The sequence below is a fragment of the Pristis pectinata genome, chromosome 6 (assembly GCF_009764475.1).
Source record: "Pristis pectinata isolate sPriPec2 chromosome 6, sPriPec2.1.pri, whole genome shotgun sequence".
NCBI classification, from domain to species: domain Eukaryota; kingdom Metazoa; phylum Chordata; class Chondrichthyes; order Rhinopristiformes; family Pristidae; genus Pristis; species Pristis pectinata.
Genome location: NC_067410.1, coordinates 9,673,126 through 9,693,421, shown reverse-complemented (window position 1 = coordinate 9,693,421; position 20,296 = coordinate 9,673,126). Strand labels below are relative to the sequence as shown.

At 46.3% G+C, this 20,296-nt stretch overlaps 1 protein-coding gene across 1 annotated transcript in view; it reads left to right on the top strand.

Annotated features, from left to right (window-relative positions):
• LOC127571710 (ETS domain-containing protein Elk-1-like) overlaps positions 1-20,296 on the top strand; it is an 83,745-nt gene that overhangs the window by 46,353 nt on the left and 17,096 nt on the right. Inside the window, exon 2 of the mRNA XM_052018328.1 lies at positions 19,394-19,604. Coding sequence (XP_051874288.1) covers positions 19,401-19,604 — 204 coding nt within the window. The 5' untranslated portion in view covers positions 19,394-19,400. The remainder of the gene's footprint in view (positions 1-19,393; positions 19,605-20,296) is intronic.

Here is a 20,296-nt window from a genome sequence, read left to right as displayed (position 1 = left end):
AGTTTGCTTGAACTCTCCCATGTGGTAAGGAGTTCCACATTCCATCTACCCTTTGCGTTGTAGAAGTTGTTATTCCAGAATTCCTGGAATTATTTGCTCCTGGAGAGTAAACTGGCAACAAGTTAAATCGGAACCTTTTTGATGGGTTTTGGGTGAGAGATAGTTCTGGTCAAGGAGGGCACAAGATGAACGAAGGTTTGCCGGGGAATGAGCTGGCAAAGTGATGGAACTGTCTGAACCTGGCCACAGAAATCCACGCAGCCTGGTTGAACTTCTCATCCAAATACCTTTCAAACAATTGCAGCCTTCAGAACTGCTAAAGCAAATTTTCCTTTTTGCCCAGAAACCTGGAGCCATTTACCATTCAGTAGCTGCATTCTTGTGCACCCTTTAAAACTGTGTCTCAGGTAGGCAACTCAGTCAGCATGGATGAGATGGGCCGAAGGGCCTGTTTTGGTGCTGTATATGACTCCAGATTGTCTTGCTTCACGTCCTGCTGAAGTAGATAAGATAAGATAGCTTTATTAGTCACATATACATCGAAACACACAGTGAAATACATCTTTTGCATGGAGCATTCTGGGGGCAGCCTGCAAGTGTCGCCATGCGTCAGGCGCCAACATAGCATGCCCACAACTTCCTAACCCATACGTCTTAGGAATGTGGGAGGAAACCGGAGCACCCGGAGGAAACCCACGCAGACACGGGGAGAACATACAAACTCCTTACAGACAGCGGCCAGAATTGAACCCGGGTCGCTGGTGCTGCAATGGCGTTGCTCTAACTGCTACACTACCGTGCCTGCCCTCCTCGTCTCCGGGGGTGATGATCAGAATCGGGTTTATTATCAGGTTTATTCCATGTATTCACTGCAGATCTGCAGAAGAATTATTTTAACATGGCTTGGCTGTTGCACAACAGCTACTGTACCTTGTGGACAGAGTGAGCTCTTGGTCTAATGGAAAGGGATTCCAAGGAATTGGAGAGCAGGCTCTGCAGCACTGACTTAGCACACATGTGCACTCTAGCTGCACGTATGAACACACATGACCTTACCCACGCCACTTCCCTGCCCCTCCCTCCTCGCTTGCACCTCCCTTCCTTGCACCACTCCTTGTTTTGTCCTCCTCCACTCCCTCCCACTTCACTCATCCCTGTCCCTCTCTATTTCCCCCTTTAGGGCTGCAAGGCAGTCACTGTACTCCTGTGTTTAAGGAATGCGCAGGAGATAGAGGCCTCGTTTAATTACAGGCAGTGCGGAAGATGGAGGCCCTGTGGGTTTAGTGTCATTGTAGACACGAGACTGCAGATGCTGGAATCTGGAGCAACACACAAAACGCTGGAGGAACTCAGCACGTCAGGCAGCATCTACGGAGAGAAATGGGCAGTCGATTGTATATTGAGTGAGGATTTGGCAGCACCAGCTACACAGCTGAAGGTTCTCCTGAGGTTTCCCAGCAGAGGTTGCGGGGTCTGGTCTAAGCCCAAAGCTTCAAACAGTGTACCTCTTGGGGCAGAATGCGTCACCTCATTCTGCTCTATATTACTTTTCATCTGTCATCTCTGCCCATTTTCCCGGCCTCTCTGTGTCCCCTTGCAGTCTATAGCCATCCATCTCCATGTTTACCACATCTCCAAGCTTGGTGTTGTTTATAAATTTAGAAACTTAATCCATACGCGAGCCATGAACGTATATTGGGAATCAGTTGTCCCAGCACTAACCCCGGAGAACACCACTGTCTCCCATCTGAAAATCCATTGTGTACCACCACAATCGTCCTTGCATTTTGTGTCCCTGCTGCCACTGACCCCTTCACCCTTTGGGCATGACTGCACTAACCCGCCTTTTACATGGGTCTCTTGTAAAATGCCTACTACGCAAATGTAAAGACATCACCTTCATCAACACACAAGATGCTGGAGGAACTCAGCGGGTCAGGCGGTATCTATAGAGGGAAATGGACAGTTGACGGTTCGGGTTGAGACCCTTCACCTGGATTGGAAAATAGAAGGGAGGTAGCCGGGGTAAAGGGGTGGGGAGAAGGGGTATCTCCATCTTCTTCAACCTCCTCTGTTACCTCAGCAGAAAATATTTGCTTTCAACAGATCTATGCTACCTCTCGTTAAGAGAGGTCGTTGCGAACAATTGATTATGAGTTAATTAATCCCTTCAAATCCGATGCTGGTGGCCATTTGTTAATGGAAGGTATTGAGACAGGGGGAAAAGGAAGGTGCATGGAGTCAGACTACAGAGCAACTGTACATTCACTTATCATGGATAAGTAAATAATAAAAATTAATCCCATTGAGTTGTATTTACCTCAGAACTTTAACATAGTAGAACATCAGAAGGCAGGTCACAGGAGACGTCTGCTTGGGTGTAAAATTAAAACCAGACTCAATCTTGCCCCAACCTTGGCCAATTTGAAACTGATCCAAGCCCAAGGATTTGTAATTTTTTCCGTTCCTGATCTGACCCATCCTGGAGGTACTTGCAGGAGAGCAGGAAAACAGATGCTCTTTGCAGAGCCTGCAGTGCTATTGGTCCAGAACAGAGGGACGCGTGCGGCAGGACTAAACTAATCATCCCAACCTGGGTAAAGTGGTGTAGCAGCTGGGCACGGCACGAGCTGAATGCGGATGTTTTAGCAGAGTATGGGCCTGATCTGCCGTGCTTGGTCAGCTCATGTTGGGCTCAGGCAGAATAGCTGGTCTCTGCCTCTCAGGAGCAGGACTGTAAGTAGGTTTGAATAAATCATGGCTTTATTTTTTACGGGGAACTGTATAAGAATACAGGGGCTTGGAAATTCTCCAGTGGCAGGAAAGAGGCATTAAAGCAGTATGAGCAAAGGCCATCGCATATCAGCAGTGGAGGAGGGAGTGATGAGGGAGCAGTGGGTCACAGGTTGCACAGGTTGTGGCTGGTGGGTTGTGAGAGTGGTGGGATATAAGACCATAAGACATAGCAGAATTAGACCATTCGGCCCATCGAGTCTGCTCCACCATTCGATCATGGCTGATTTATTATTCCTTCTCAACGCCATTCTCCTGCCTTCTCCCCATAACCTTTGATGCCCTCACTAATCGAGAACCTATCAACCTCCACTTTAAATATACCCAATGAGTTGGCCTCCACAGCTGTCTGAGGCAATGAATTCCACAGATTCACCACCCTCTGGCTAAAGAAATTCCTCCTCATCTCTGTTCTAAAGGGATGTCCTTTTACTCTGAGGCTGTGCCCTCTGGTCCTAGACTCTCCCACGACTGGAAACATCCTCTCCACGTCCACTCTATCCAGGCCTTTCAATATTCAGTAGGTTTCAATGAGATCCCCCCCTCATTCTTCTAAACTCCAGCGAGTACAGGCCCAGAGCCCTCAAATGCTTCTCATATGTTAACCCTTTCATTCCCGGGGTCCTGGTGGAGGAGGATCAGGGTGTCAGTCTATCGTTGGGGCAGGGAGGGGGCAATAAAGACCTCAAGGATCAGGTCAGGCCTTGTGTATCAGGAGGGTGGGGATTGCAATGATCTGCTGTGGAGGGTCATTGAGGCTGTGATTGGTTGTGGGGAGAATGTGATGTTGTGGTGTTATAACTGGGCCTGAGTTTAGTGATGGGCGGCTAAAGGGTGATCCACACCAAGGGGCAAGTACAAACCTTCAGGGGCATCTAGCTGCAGATGGTTCCAGACACAGGGCTCCAAGCCATAGAACTTCTAGTCACCCTGTCATAGGAAAGACACCTTTAATCTGGAAAGAGTGCAGAAAAGATTCACGAGAACGTTGCCAGGACTCAAGGGCCTGAGTTAGAGGGAGGTTCAGCAGGATAGGACTTTATTCCTTGGAGCATAGGAGACTGAGGGGTGACCTTATAGAGGTGTATAAAATCATGAGCGGCATGGATAGGGTGAATGCACACAGTCCTTTTCCCAGGGTTGGGGAATCAAAAAGTAGAGGGCATAGGTTTAAGGTGGGAGGGGAGAGATTTAAAAGGGACCTGAGGGGCAACTTCATGCAGAGGGTGGTGCATTTATGGAATGAGCTGCCAGAGGAAGTGGTAGAGGCAGGTACAATAATAGCATTTCAAGACATTTGGATAAGTACATGGATAGGCAAGGTTTAGAGGGATATGAGCCAAACGTGGGCAAATGGGACCATGGTGGGAGCTTGGTGGGCACCATGGTTGTCATGGACGAGTTGGGCTGAAGGGCCTGTTTCCATGCTGTATGACTCTATGACTCTCTGACTCCAACTTCTACACCCTCAACCTGCACACTCAAGAAGCGTTAACTTTTGATATTGGTCCAGTGAATAACCATTACTCTTCCATGCTAAGGCGACACAGTGGCTCAGCCTCACAGTTCCTGGGACCTGGGTTCAATCCTGACCACAGGTGCTCTCTCTGTGGAAATGCCTCAACCTCTCAGTGACAGGATGCTCTCGTTGCCTCCCACATCCCAAAAACATGCTGGTCAATCAAGTTACTCCTTAGTGTAGGTTAATCGTGAAAGGAATCAAAGGGGGTTGAGTATGAGAGAGAATAAATCACTAGGGTACAGGGAAATAAAGGGGAGGGGGTAGTGATGCTAGCAGGAGCTGGCATGGACTTGGGCTAAGTGGCCTACTGGGTTGTTATAACCATGACATCCCCCAGTGTGAGCTAATTGCAAGATGTTAAACATAGTGGATTGGCTGAAGTGCAGAGAACGTTCTTGGGATGGGCCCTGATCTTAGGGCAATCAGCTTCTCAGGGGTACAACAGCATAATGGTTAGGAAGCCATCCATTTTGAACAAGAATCAGTCAGGCTCCCATCACGGAAGGAAGCCCACTGCCCATACATGGTCTATTCTACGTGACTCTAGGCCCACAGTGATGCGGTTGAGTAAGCCACTTATATCTAGGGCAGCAAGTGCCAGCATCCCCTGAGTGAAATGAATAAGAAACACCAGGTGTACAAGTCGTGCCTTTTGAAACAGAAGATGGGTGTGTGATTCTATTCTGGATGCAGCTTTGTGGGAGTGTCAGCATTGTTGGAGGCATTTCAATTTAACTGCTTCACTTAGAAACTCCCCCACACTGTGCAGAGAGTGGAACCCAAGCCAACATTCCTCTCACCTTCAATTCCCATATGATCCTTTATCTCCTGGTATCATTTGCTACTTCTATTTAGCTGATATCTTGCGATCGAGATTGACTTGCTTCCAACTCCAGCTCTCAGATGACTGATGATGCTAACGTTGAACTTGCAGACTCTGCTGCAACATGGCATATTAGCATACTTGCCTTCATCAGTTGGGGCATTGAGTACAAGAGCTAGGACACCATGTTACAGCTGTACCAGATGTTGGTGAGACTGCACCTGAAGTATCATGTGTAGTTCTGGTCACCATACTATAGGAAGGAAGTGATTAAGCTAGAGGGGGTGCAGAAAAGGTTTTCAAGGATGTTGCTGGGGGACTGGAGGGCTTGAGTTGTGAGGAGAGACTGGATAGGCTGGGACTGTTTTCCTTAGCATGTAGGAGGCTGAAAGGTGACCTTTGAGAGGTACATAAAATCATGAGGGGCTTGGATAAGATGGATGGTTACAGTCTTTTTCCCAGGGTAGGGGAGTCTAAAACTCAAGGGCATGGGTTTAAGGTGAGAGGGGAAATATTTAAAGGAGACCTGAGGGGCAAGATTTTCACACAGGGTGGTGGCTATGTGGAACGAGCTGCCAGAGAAGGTGATAGAGATGGATACAATTACAATGTTTATAAGATATTTGGGCAGGTACATGGATAGGAAAGGATGTCGGCACTACACTGTGGGCCGAAGGGCCTGTACTGTGCTGTAATGTTCTACGTGGGGCAGAAAGTGGGAATGGTTCGTAGTTTGAGGTGGTGCACACCTACAGCTGCTGACACAGGGCTTCCACCTAGACTTGAGGTGCTCTGTGCCATCCTGAATGCTCTTCCCCACTTTGAGTGGTAATGGGCCAAGGATTCCCAGGAGCCAATGAAAGTCAAAGCAAAAACTGCAGATGCTGAAAATTTGAAATAAATCCTGAAACACCTGGAACACCCAACAGGTCAGGCAGCATCTGTGGAAAGAGAAACAGAATCAATGTTTCATCAGAACTGCGAAAGAGAGAAAACAAGTTGGTGTTAAGTCGCAGAGAGGATACAGGAGGGAAGGCCAAAGGAAATATTTCTGATAGGGTAGCTGGCAATTGGTTTATTATTGTCACTTGTACCAAGGTGCAGTGAAAAGCTTTTGTTTGCATGCCATCCAGAAAGATCATTCCATACACAAGTACGTTGAGGTAGGACAAAAGGAAAACAGTAACAGGATGCAGAATACGGTGTTACAGTTACAGAGAAAGTACGGTGCAGGTAGTCAAATAAGGTGCAAGGGCCATGACGAGGTAGATTGAGAGATCATCTTTATCATGTAAGATGTCCATTCAAGAATCTTCTAACAGCAGGATAGAAGCTGTCCTTGAGCCTGGTGGTATGTGTTCTCAATCTTCTGCCCAATGGAAGGGAGGAGAAGAGAGAATGACTGAGGTGGGAGGGGCCTTTGGTTATGTTGTCTGCTTTCCCGAGGCAGCGGGAAGCGTAGACAGGGTCAGTGGAGGGGAGGTTGGTTTTCGTGATAGCCTGGGCTGTGTTCACGACTCTTTGCAATTTCCTGCAGTCTTGGGCAGAGCAGCTGCCATATCAAGCTGTGATTCATCTGGGTAGGATGCTTTCTATGCTCCATCTATAAAAATTGGTGAGGCTCATGCCAAATTTCCTTAGCTTTTTGAGGATGTAGAGGCGTTGGTGTGCTTTTTTGGCTATAGTGTCTATGTGGCTGAACCAGAACAAGTTGTTGAGTTGTCATTGGTGTTGATGAAGCTGTTAATGAAGCCACTTGGTTTCTCAGGAGGCTTTTCTCTCCTTGCCGTGTAATCTCTTCCCATGACAGAGCTTGGAATAGAGTGTCTGTTTTAGGAGTCTGATGTTGGATGTGCAAATGAAGGGGTCTGCCCAATAATGTTAATGTTAAGAGCAACGAGGGCTTCAGTGCGGGGGATGTTGGTCTGGGAAAGGACACTGACTTTTGGTTGCTTGTCCGTCCAGTGAATTTGGAGGATTTTGTAGGCGCAGCATTGGTGGTATCTTTCCAGTACTGTGAGGTGTCTGGTATTAGTGGTCTTGGTCTCAGAAGCATACAGGAGAGCAGGGGTTGCTGCAGCTTGGTAGACCATGTATTCTCTGTCAGGTCTGAGATCATTATTTTAAGCAGCCCTTTCTTCAGCTACCAGAGACTCTGCTGGTGCATTGAAGACAATGGTGAATCTCACCATCAGTACCTGCCTTTACTTGGTTTAGAACACAGAACATAGAACACTACAGCACAGTACAGGCCCTTCGGCCCATGATGTTGTGCCAACATTTTATCCTGCTCTAAGATCTATCTAACCCTTCCCTCCCACATAGCCCTCCATTTTTCTATCATTCATGTGCCTATTTAAGAGTCTCTTAAATGTCCCTAATGTAGCTGGCCCCACAACCTCTGCCAGCAGTGTGTTCCACGCACCCACCACTCCCTGTGTAAAAAAAACTTACCCCTGACATCCCCCTTATACCTTCCTCCTATCACTGTAAAATTATGCCCCCTCCTGTTAGCCATTTTTGCTCTGGGAGAAAGTCTCTGACTGTCCATTTGATCTATGCCTCTTATCATCTTGTACACCTCTATCAAGTCACCTCTCATCCTCCTCCTCTCCAAAGAGAAAAGCCTTAGCTCACTCAACCTATCCTCATAAGACATGCTCTCCAATCCAGGCAGCATTCTGGTAAATCTCCTCTGCACCCTCTCTAAAGCTTCCACATCCTTCCTATAACGAGGCGACCAGAACTGAACACAATACTCTAAGTGTGGTCTAATCAGAGTTTTATAGAACTGCGACATTACCTTGCGGCTCTTGAAATACAGATTTCGTGGTTTCTGCAATATAGAAAGAGGTCCACATTTTCCAGAGTCTCACTGTGGATCTTTAATGTCAAAGGGTGAGGGCAGTTTGGTAGAAGACTTTGTTTTGTAGATGTTGAGTGTAAGGCCCATCCTTTTCCGTGCTTCAGTGGATGAGTTAATTATGAATTGGAGCTTGTCTTTTGAATGGATGTAAACACTGCTGCTTGACTGCAGAGGTTGGGGGTGACCTCTGGTTCTGGAATGGTAGTGAAATATGCTGAACAGCTTTCCAGAGGGTGAAGGTGAAGAGTGAAAGGTTTAGAGGGGATATATGGGAGAATTTTTTTCATCCAGAGGATGGGATTGGGATGTAAATCTACCTCATTATGACCTTGCGCTTTACTGTCTGCCTGCACTGCACTTTCTCTGTAACTGTAACACTTTATTCTGCATTCGGTTATTGTTTTATCTTGTACTACCTCAATGCACTGATGTGATGAATTGATCTGTATGGACTGTATACAAGACAAGTTTTTCACTGTACCTCGGTACATGTGACAATAATAAACCAATTTACCAATGTACTGTCTGAGTGGGTGGTGGAGGCAGAGACTCCCACTCCTGATTGCTGTCCTCAAGTGTTGCTACAGAATGGATGTTGGATGTGATTGAGACTCTTGCAACATTTAAGAAACATCTAGATGAACACTTGAATCACCAATGCTATGGACCAAGTGCTGGTGAACTGGATCAGTGTAGGAACAGTACTTGATGGTTGGCATGGATGGACAGGGCTGAAGGTTCTGTTTCGGTGCTGTATGGTTCTATTACTTCTGTAGATCAGTGTCCATCCAGTGGGAAACTTGCTGGAGATGAGTATTTTGGTGTGAAATATTGATAAAAGATTGAAATTACCCTGAAATGGGATTGGCTCTGTTGTGCACCCATCGGTTGGTATTACCTCTTGCATGCTGTCATGAGACAGAGACAACTTCCTGCAGGCAGCCACGTTTGAGCAGCTACTCTACTGTTCCTCCCAACTGACCAAGTGAGCATGAAAAGGCAAGTGGAATGGCCGTTGCAGCTCCCCGGATTTCATTTGAATTTGTCGGGCGGTGGAGATCATGTCCACTACATCAGGAGATGGACAGAATCTGCATTGCAATTCAGGGTCTTTGTCCAATTATAAAATCATTAATGTCCTAAAAAGAGGGAGCTCTCATAATGTGAGATAGTGCAACCTGAACACAGCTTTTTGTATAAATGTACCACTTGATTCGCAGTGACCATCACTCAAGACAGTGAGTGTTGTTGCTGCAGGCTTACTGCGGAAATAACACAGAAATAAATATCGAGGAACCCACAAACCTGAGGTCCATTTTAGCTATATACAAAAGGCAAAATTTTCCTTTCAGGGACAGTTGAAGCAGCAGCTATTGAAGGCACAGTGTTTTAAACATGGTCAGAATAAAGGTGTAAAAAGCCACTTCACTTCAAGGACATCCTGCTGTAGGAACGGTTAATAAAGCTTTATTTGTGCTGCTTTTGTGCAATTATGCGCGTCATTCACAAGCTGATGGCTGTTGATGCAGAGCTGGGCAAAGGAAATCATTCTGCTCCTTTTCAAGACCTTCAGAGATTAGCAGTCCACATTTGCCGTTGCAGTATTTGCAAAGGGGCCTTGGAGCTTGGGCCCACTTGACAGGGACCTTTTGCTTTTTTTTATTTCTGGTGTTGCCTTGTCTAGTAGGGGCACAGGGGACCTCCTGTTGGCTTGTGAAACAAGGGCACTGCCTGTGACAGCGCAGAGTGAGCTTCAGACTTCGAGCCGCACTCCGCTCTGGGCCCAGTCACAGGAGGTAAGATAGATTTGCCTGCTGAACTACAAGTCTTGGGTTATCCGTTTAGTTGGGGGAGTGGTAAGAAGGTAAGAGGGAGAGAATTAAGGAAAGACTTGAATTTGTAGGGTATTCTTCATGTCTCTTTCAAATCTTACAAACACATTATGCGGCCAATAAAATACTTTTGAGGTATAATCTCTGCTTTAACGTGGGAAATGTAGCAACCAATTTGCATACAGCAAACTTCCTCAAAGGTGGCGTGAGAATGGCCAAATAATTTTATTTTATGAAGAATTTGAGTATTGGCATGGCATGATAAGAAGCAGAAATTAATAAGAGAATATATAAGTGAATTAATAAGAGGTGATCTTATAGGGATGTATAAAATCATGAGGGGCATAGATAGGGTGAATGCACTCAGCCTTTTTCCCAGGGTTGGGGAATTGAGAACTAGAGGGCATAGGCTTAAGGTGAAAGCAGAAAGATTTAATAGGAGCTTGGAGGCAACTTTTTTTACACAAAGGGTGATATGTATGGGGAGTGAGCTGCCAGAGGGAGTGGTTGAGGCAGGTACAATAACAACTTTTAAAAGACAGTTAAACAGGTACATGGATAGGAAAGGTTTAGAAGGTTATGGGCCAAATGCTGGCAAATGGGACTAGCTTGGATGGGGCATCTTGGTTGTCATGGACCAGTCGGGCCAAAGGTCCTGTTTCCGTGCTGTATCACTCTATGAACATTGCATGATTCAGCCAGAATGATATGGGCTAAAACAGTTAAATTATGAAGATATCAACTTGAACATAGAAGGTTAAAAGCGTGATCCATTTGTGGTGCTTGGAATGATTAAAGGCATTGGCAAGATAGAGTGAAACTATATAACCTGGTGGGAGAGTCCAGATCTGGTGGGTCTTACCTTTAGGAGGAGAGCTGATCTGTTCAAGTGGTACATCAGAAAGCACTGCTTCACACAAAGGTTTATGGAAATCCAGGAACATCTTCCATAAAAAGATGCTAAGGAAGGAGAGGTCAGTTGAAAAATTTAAAAATGATTTTTGTTAGATTAGGATTTCAATGATCATGGAGAAAAGTCAGTAAATGGTGTTACAGTACAGATCGCCACAATCTATCTGAATAGGTTGGTTGGGCTGAATGGCCTCCTCCTGTCAGAGGGCAACATGGACACGATGGGCTGAAGGGCCCATTTCTGTGCTGTACAACTCTATGACTCTCTGTTCCGTTCCCGTTCCTGACTGCTGTCCTCAGTGTTGCTGCAGAATGGACGTTGGATGGGATCGAGACTGGTGTTCCCAAAGGTGGACCTTGCTGCTTAAGTTAATCATATGGAGAACAAGTGACTGGTTGAGATACCAGTGTTCTCAGGAGCAAACCCTCCCAAGAGTCAGTGCCTTCATAACAAGAGAGGACAAGGGGAAAGAAAACAATGATTGACTAAGGGTACTGATCTGAATATCAATAGTGAGGAAGAGAGAAAGCAAGGCTTCCATCTCTGGAACAATTTACTGAAGCAAACGGTCATATTCCCGGCCATCAAATTCTAGGAACAATTGCGTGAGGAAAATACTGACATTCCTGTCACTGGCCTTCTCCCCTCTCCGCTCTCAGTCCTGATGCAGGGTCTCGACCTGAAACGTCGACAATTCCTCTCCTTCCACAGTTGCTGCTCGACCCGCTGCGTTCCTCCAGTAGATTGTTTGTTGCTCTAGGTTCCAGCGTCTGCAGTCTCGTGTGTGTCTCTCTAAACTTTTTCTTGTTAGGCAGTCCCCTCGGGATTGAGGATGATTCGCCTCCACTCTGGGTTTGTGGATTCTGAGCTGACTGATGAAGTTAATGTGATTCTACCACAGTTGGGCAGAAGGTGCCTTAGTGGGTAGCTTGTGAGGTTCAGGCAGAAGAGAATGAGTTTTAATTTGGCATCGTGCTTGGCATAGACATTGTGGGCTGGAGGTCCTGTTCCTGTGCTGTACTGTTCTAGGTTCTATGTAAACACCTCTTCCTCGATCGACCAAAGACTGTGCTGGTGCATTGAAGGGGGTGGGGGTTATCATCTTTGTTGAGAGATGACTCCTGAGATATGGGAAGTTCATATTTTCCAAGGTCTCTCCATGGATCCTTCTTGTCGAAGGACAGTGTTGTACAATGGGGGCAGGCCGGTAGATTTTTGTCTTGCGGATGTCGAGTGTAAGGCTCTTCCTTGCATGTCCTCAGTGAATGAGTTCATGATGGCTTCGAGTCCGGGCTCTTAAAGTGCTTGCAAATGCAATTGTTGTATGTACACAGCAGCTCAACCACTGAGGATCAGGGAACCTTGGTTCTGCAATGTATTCATTGGAGGTTGAACGGTTTCCCATTAGTTTTGAAATTTAGTTCCACTCATGCCAAGGGGTTTTGTACCTCCTTGTGGCAAACCACTGGGGCAACAGTGGGAAGGCTGGGATCGTTGGGAGAACATACAAACTCCTTCTCCCTGTGTCTGCGTGGGTTTCCTCTGGGTGCTCCAGTTTCCTCCCACATTCCAAAGACATACGGGTTAGGAAGTTGTGGGCATGCTATGTTGACACCGGAAGCGTGGCACACAAAAGATGCATTTTACTGTGTGTTTTGATGTACATGTGACTGATAAAGACATCTTATCTCATCGAGTCATAGAGATATACAATATGGAAATCGAACCTTAGGCCCAACTGGTCCATGCCGACCACGGTGCCCACCAAGCTAGTCCCATTTGCCCATGTTTGACCAATATCCCTCTAAACCTTTCCTATCCATGTTTTGAGTCAACGAAGACAGAACGGGCTGGGGAATGAGGAGTGGGTTAAGACTTGGCTTGAAAATTTATGAGGCTTTGTGTTTCATTTGTTAGGATGAGGGAGTAGTGGGGCAAAATGCAAACTGCTAAAGGAACTCGGCAGGTCAGGCAGTATCTGTGGAGGCTCAGGAACCTTCATCTGGACTGAAAGATAGAGGGGAGATAGCCAGTCAAAAGATGAAGAGAGGAATGGGTGCAGCAAGAGCTGGCAAGTGATAGGTGGATCCAGGTAAGCATTGGTAATAGGCAGATGGAGGAGGGGAGATTGGGAATAGCGACAGGGGGCTGGGAGGTGGTAGGTGGAGGCAACAAAGGGCTGCAGATAATAGGAGAGGAAGGTGGAGCATGGAACCAAATAAAGGAGGTGGGGAGGGCAGATGGGAACAGTGAGGGAGGATTCCTAGTGGGAGGAGTGTGTGGGTGATGGGCAGATAGAGTGGGTGGAGATGGGGAAAGAGACAGGGTGATGGGGGGCTGGGGTGGGTGTAGAAGGAACTGAGTGGATCAGGAGAGAGAGAAAAGGGACAGAGGGGGAGCAGGGTTACCTGAAAATGTAGAATTTAATGCTCATGCCATTGGGTTGTAGACTACCCAGGCAGAATATGATAAGATATTTATTTATTAGTCACATGTACATCGAAACGCACAGTAAAATGCATCTTTTTGCGTTACTGAGAATGTGCTGGGGGCAGCCCGTAAGTGTCGCCATACTTCCAGCGCCAACATAGCATGCCCACAACTTCCTAACCCGTACGTCTTTGGAATGTGGGAGGAAACTGGAGCACCCGGAGGAAACCCTCGCAGGCACACGGGGAGAACGTACAAACTCCTTACAGACAGTGGTGGGAATTGAACCTGGGTCACTGGTGCTGTAATAGCATTACCTAACCGCTACGTAGTTTGCGTTGAGCCTCACCCTGGCAGTGGAGGAGGCAGAGGACAGGCATGTTGGTGTGGGAATGGGGAGGGGAATTAAAATGACTGGCAACTGGGAGCTCCAGGTGGCCATGGCAGACAGAGTGCAGGGGAGCAGTGGCTCAGACGGCACTGTTTGCCTTTGAGAAAATGCACTGAGGTTACTCCAGGCTGCTCCCAACAACACCCGCTGTTCCCGCACCACCTGCCACCAAGGAGGACAAGGGCAGAAGATGTGGGAACACTGCCACCAGCAGATTCTCCTTCAAGTCGGACACTATCCTGACTTGGGAATATTTTCCTGGTCCTTCGCCACACCTGGGTTCAAATCCTGGAACTCCCTGCCCAACAGCACCGTGGGTATATCTTCACCGGAAGGACTCCAGCAATCGAAGAGGGTGACCCACCACTGAGGGCAGTAATGGATGGGCAATAAATGCTGGGGCCTGTTTAGTGATACATGCATCCCAGGAAATGAAACTAATAAAAAATACTTCATTATGGGTCCTGGAAGACCATTTCAGAACTCTGCTGAAAGTAGATTTTTTATTTTGCTCAAGTCTCTGGAAAGGTTTCAAATCCACAACCTTCTGACTCAGAAGCGAGGTTGCTCAAGTACTACCCATTTCGCAATGAGACTGATCTCTGATTAACTTTGGCATTCAAAGGGTGACTTGAGCTATCTTGTAGTTGCTTAAGTGCCTTGAAAGCCTTCACTCTCCCTTAACCAGCCTGTCACTTGATGACGACATTGTACATGTTCTTAAAAATGGGAATATTGAGTCATCAGAAGGGTGATGTTTCTCCCAGCCCTTTGAATAACTCACCAACTACGAAGTCTAGGTTTAGCTAACAAATTTGATCAAAATGGTAAAAGTAGCCTAGAAATTCCATCACATAGTGCCTTGTTCATATGCGTCATGTGATATTGTTTCTTCAGAAAACCATTTGCAAAACCCAGACTGGGAGTTACTGTAGACGTCCCCAAGTCCAGGATCTTCCTTCTGCGTCCTCTGTTGTGGGGTGTGCTAATGCATGGGGAGGAGCCCAGACTCCTCATGAAAAAGCAGATCTTCACAAGACATGTGAGGTCTCTGTCAGTTGAAGTTAAAGGGAGCCAGGTCCCAGGCTGTGATCTCTGCCTCCTGCCACCAATGTCCTGTCCCAAACCTCCACCCCCTCTGGCCCTCTCACCTTTATGCTCTGCTTGATCCATGAACTGGACCCTGACCTTCGCTGCTCTGTGGTGATTCTGTGCGTTTAAGAGTTGCCCGCTGTATAAGATGACATTGTACGGAATAGGATATACAGTGGCAGAACCCTGGGAAACAGCAGTTATTTCCCTGCACACACTACCCTTGTAATGGTTGGCACCAAAGGGGAATTGAATGATGGGAAAGACTTGTATTTCTTTGGGTTCCTTCATGACTTCAGGCTGTCCCAATGTCCTTTAAATCCAGTGAAGTACCTCGTGTTGTAATGTCGGAAACACAGTGACCACTTCCTGCTCAACAAGCTTCAACCAAGGGCAACATAGTAATGACTAGACTACCTGTTTCAGAGATGCTGAGTGAAGGATAAATATTGGCTCGCAGGCCAGGGAGTGCTCTGCTGCTCTTCAGAGTAGAACCAAGAGATCTTTTACACACACCCCAGAGAGGTTTAATGAGAGACAACACTTTGCATTCACCTGCATTCTGGATTGACTCCTTGTTACTGCCCCCTGACAGTGCAGCAAGATCTCAGTGATACTCTTCCGATAGTGTGGCCTTTTCTTGGTACTAACCTCTGCTTGTGTGGTGCTCCCTTGTCACTACCCCTTCAACAGTGAACTGCATCTGTGTCACTGCCCCTCGGACGGTATGGTCTGCCTCTCTGATAGTGCACTGTTCCCTTGACACTGCAGCACTCCCTCAGCATTGCGTCCCTCACAGTACAGTGCACTGTCCCTCTGACATTAGGACACTCGGCCAGCACTGCCTAACAGTTCTTTACTTTCTCAGCACTGGCCCCTCACCATTCTCCCCACCTTTAGCACATCCCACCCGTGGCACGAAGCTCCCTCTGCACTCCCCTCTGACAGTGCAAGACTCCCTCAGCGTTGTCCCTTTTCCAGTGCAATGCTCCCTCAACATTCCCCCCCCCGACATTACATTACTCCATCAGCAGTGCCCCTCCAACATTAAAGCACTCCCTCACCACTCTCCTCTGACAGTGCAACACTCCCTCAGCTCTTCCCCATGATGGACCTGCTGTCCCTCAGCACTGCATTGAAGTGTCCCCACTGTCCCCCCCCCCCACTAGAGTTTATACTTGAGAAGGAAGAGTTTGTGGGGCTAATTGGACATCTCCATCCAGCACAGGGCTGACAGCCCAGAACTTTGTCTCTGATGCTCTGTGCCACACTAATTTCAAAACCAGATAATATTTGTTGGATTTCCAGATGCTAACTATTTACTTGCGAGATCAGTCAGGACTCTGTCATTCAGAACCTGCACAGTGCAGCATTACCTCACAAGTTCCAGTGCTCAAAGTCTCTGGAGTGGGAGTTGAATCTGCAATCTTCTGACTCAGAGCCAAGGGTGTCACCCATTGATTGGTTGACGCACATTGCCATAGTGCTCTGGATGACTGTGAAGCAATTATTTGCTCTGATATTCAATCTTTTTTTATTTGCTGATTCTTTGCACCTCTGCTATACAGCTTCACTCAGCCAAGAGGCTACTTTGAGGAATTAGGCAGCATCCCAGTTCAGTCCAAAGTGCAAGGTGTCTGCTTAGTACCAACCAATGAATGGAAGGTAATCTCATTATGATGCACGAAGTTCTAATGGGACTTAACAGGGAAAGCATGGAGCTGTTGTTTCCTCTGCCTCTGGTGTCCAGAACCAGGAGCTACAGTCTCAAAGTAAGGGGTCAGCGATTTATGTCTGAGATGAGAAGTGGGTGGTGACTAGAACATAGAACAGTACAGCACAGAAGCAGGCCCTTTGGCCCATGGTGTCTGTGCCAAACATGATGCCGATTTAAATTAATTCTCTTCAACTTGCACATGATCCATATCCCTCCAATCCCTGCACACTCATGTGTCTATCTAACAGCCTCTTAAATGTCACTATTGTATCTGCTTCCACCACTCCCCCTGGCAGCTTTTCCAGGCACCTACCAATCTCTGTGTAAAAACAAAACTTGCTCTGCCCATCTCATTTAAACTTTCCCCCCTCACCTTAAGTGCATACTCTCTAGTATTTGACATTTCTACCCTGGGAAAAAGAGTCTGACTGTCTACCCTATCTATGCCTTTCATAATGTTATAAACTTCTATCAGGTCTCCTCTCGGCCACCGACGCTCTAGAGAAAGCAACCCAAGTTTGTCCAACTGCTCCTTATAGCTCATGCCCTCTAATCCAGGCAGCATCCTGGTAAACCTCTTCTGCACCCTCTCCGAAGCCTCCACATCCTTCCTGTAATGGGGCGACCAGAACTGAACACCATCTTTGACGTTTTCCACCCAAGGGAGTTGTGGCAGTTCAGTCGCTGAGTATATTCAAGATGGAGATAAAGATTTTTGGATATTAAGGGAATGAAGAGAAATTTGTGCAGTTGGGTGGTGCTGAGATAAGAGACCAGCCATGATCTTATTGAATGGGTGAGTAGGCATGATGGACCAAATGGCTATTATTGCTTCTGTTTCTTATGTCTTTATGATGACATGAAGGAGGTTAGGCTTTTAGCTCATTGTCGTGGGAACAGCATTGTTGCCTTGGTAAAAGTTTTCTGCAAGCATTATAGTTTACCTGCGGAGTAAATAATGACAGACCTGGATTAAATGGTGCAACCAACAATCTGATGCAGGGTTTTGACCTGAAACGTCAACAGTTCCTTGTCCCCCACAGATGCTGTTCGATCTGCTGAGCTCCTCCAGCAGATTGTTTGTTGCTCCAGATTCCAGCATCTGCAGTCTCGTGTGTCTCTGGACTAAATGGTCTCTTGAATTATGAACACTGTCATTAATTATTATTTATCTCATCATGCCTTAAGCATTAGCTCCTTCCACTACTGATGCAATGTGGCTGTGGTTTCTCTGTGGATTTCCCAATCCCAGAATCTTAACCATCTAAAAAGTTATAGGCAGCAGGCAGATGGAAATATTGCATCCTCTGCAACATTCTGTCCTGACTTGAAAACACATCGCAGTTCCAACATCATCATTTGGTCTAAATAAGATAAGATGTACCTTTTATGAGTCACGTGTACATCGGAACTCACAGTGAAATGCATCTTTTGCATAGAGTGTTCTGGGGGCAGCCCACAAGTGTCGCCGCGCTTCTGGTGCCAACATAGCATGCCCACAACTTCCTAACCCGTACATCTTTGGAATGTGGGAGGAAACCGGAGCACCTGGAGGAAACCCACACAGTCACTGGGAGAACGTACAAACTCCTTACAGACAGTGGCCGGAATTGAACCTGGGTCGCTGATGCTGTAATAGCATTAAGCTAACTGCTACACAAAAGCACTGTGAAACACCTTCACCAGAAAGAATTCAGGGGGTCAAGAAGCCAGCTCATCACTACCTTCTCAAGGCCAATTAGGATGGGCAATAATTGTTGGCCTTGCCTGCATCCTGTGAGTGTCGGGAGACAGGGAGAATATGAGGGAGTAAATAGATGCTGGGAAGTCTTTGATAAACAGGCAACAGCCTATTGCAATGTTCATTTTCAAAATGACTGACAAAGGTTTTCGGGAATAAAACTATGTGAAGTAAAATTTTGAGCTCAGTTATTTGGGAGATGGTAAGGGTTGTGCATTGAATTCTGTTCCCTAAAGTTATTGATGTCAGTGTAAGCAAATTTTGATGTGGAGTGCAACGCAACGTAACTATAACATCGCATGTTTAGCAGAAGAGACCAAGCATAATATTTCTGCTTCCAACAGTCTTACAACAATACCAAGTTAAATAGTGCATTGGGTTGTCATGGGCAAATTGGGTATTGTCCATATGATAAGAAGTTGGCATGGATGAAGGTTTCAAGCTCTCTGACCCTCCTCATCTCTGAAGAAATGACTTTTATTGCAAAGTCTGATCTACCTCCATAACCTATTTCACAAAAGTCTGAAGAAAATGCCACTGTTTATTATTAAATTTGTAGAAACTAACCAAGTAAAATCTGAAAATGGGAAAGAACTGGGCCAATGTATTGGAGTTATTTTGCTAACTGTTTTATGTTGGGGCAAGTACTGAGTGTGGAGGTGTCCCAGGGATTACATTCTGAATCTCAAGGCAAATTTGTTAATTTTACAGATGGTATGTTACTAGGAGCAGTAGAATTGAATCAATATTCTTTCTGAAGTCAGTTGGGAGGAATGTGACGTGTTTATACAGCTGATTTTTAAAGAAAAGATATCTTTATTAGTCACATGTACATCAAAACACACAGTGAAATAAATGCATCTTTTTTGCATAGAGTGTTTTGGGGGCAGCCCGCAAGTGTCGCCACGCTTCCGGCGCCAACATAGCATGCCCACAACTTCCTAGCCCGTATGTCTTTGGAATGTGGGAGGAAACCGGAGCACCCGGAGGAAACCCACGCAGACACGGGAAGAACATACAAACTCCTTACAGACAGCGGCTGGAATTGAACCCGGGTCGCTGGCGCTGTAATAGCATTGCTTTAACCGCTACACTACCATGTCTGCCCATTTCTGTTGTAAATGTGTGGACATAGTAATTCATTATGAAGGTTGATCCAAGTGTAACCAACTGGAATTAAGTTTTGGTGCTTGCAGATGTAATTTTTGTTATGATTGTTGACTTATTGATGTTTCACGTGGAAATTGATATCACTGATTGTTTTTCCCTTCAGCTCAGTGATGGACAACTCGATAACTCTGTGGCAGTTCCTACGGCAACTCCTGGATGAGAACAAGAATGATCTCATCTGCTGGACGTCCAAGGATGGGGAGTTCAAGCTACGGAATGCAGAAGAGGTGGCGCGGCTTTGGGGCATGCGCAAGAATAAAACCAACATGAATTATGACAAGTTGAGCCGAGCTCTTAGGTATTACTACGACAAGGTGAGGGTAATCAGCAAATACATAAGAACATGAGAAATAGGAGCAGGAGTAGGTCATCTGGCTCGTCGAGCCTGCTCCGCCATTCAATAAGACCATGGCTGACCTGGCAGTGGACTCAGATCCATCTACCTGCCTTTTCCCCATAACCCTTAATTCCCCTACTATGCAAAAATCTATCTGTGTCTTAAATATATTTAATGAGGAAGCGTCTACTGCTTCCCTGGGCAGAGAACTCCACAGATTTACTACTCTCTGGGAAAAGCATCTCCATCCTAAATCTATTCCCCTGAACCTTGAGGCAGTGTCCCCTAGTTCTAGTCTCACCTACCAGTGGAAACAACCTTCCTGCCTCTATCTTATCCCTTTCATAATTTTATATGTTTCTATAAGATCCCTTCTCATTCTTCGGAATTCCAGCGAGTATAGTCCCAGGTGACTCAATCTCTCCTCATAGGCTAACCCTCTCATCTCCAGAATCAACCTGGTGAACCTCCTCTGCACTGCCTCCAAAGCTAGTATATCTTTCCTCAAATAAGGATACCAGAACGTAATCCAGACACAACCAATGCAGGCATTAAAGAATGATAGATGATTGTTCAGTGCATTTATTTTGCATGAGATTTTCTCAATATTGACAGAGGCATTGCTAGCAAGGATTTATTATCCATCTGTAAGTCCTTGAGTTGGCAGAT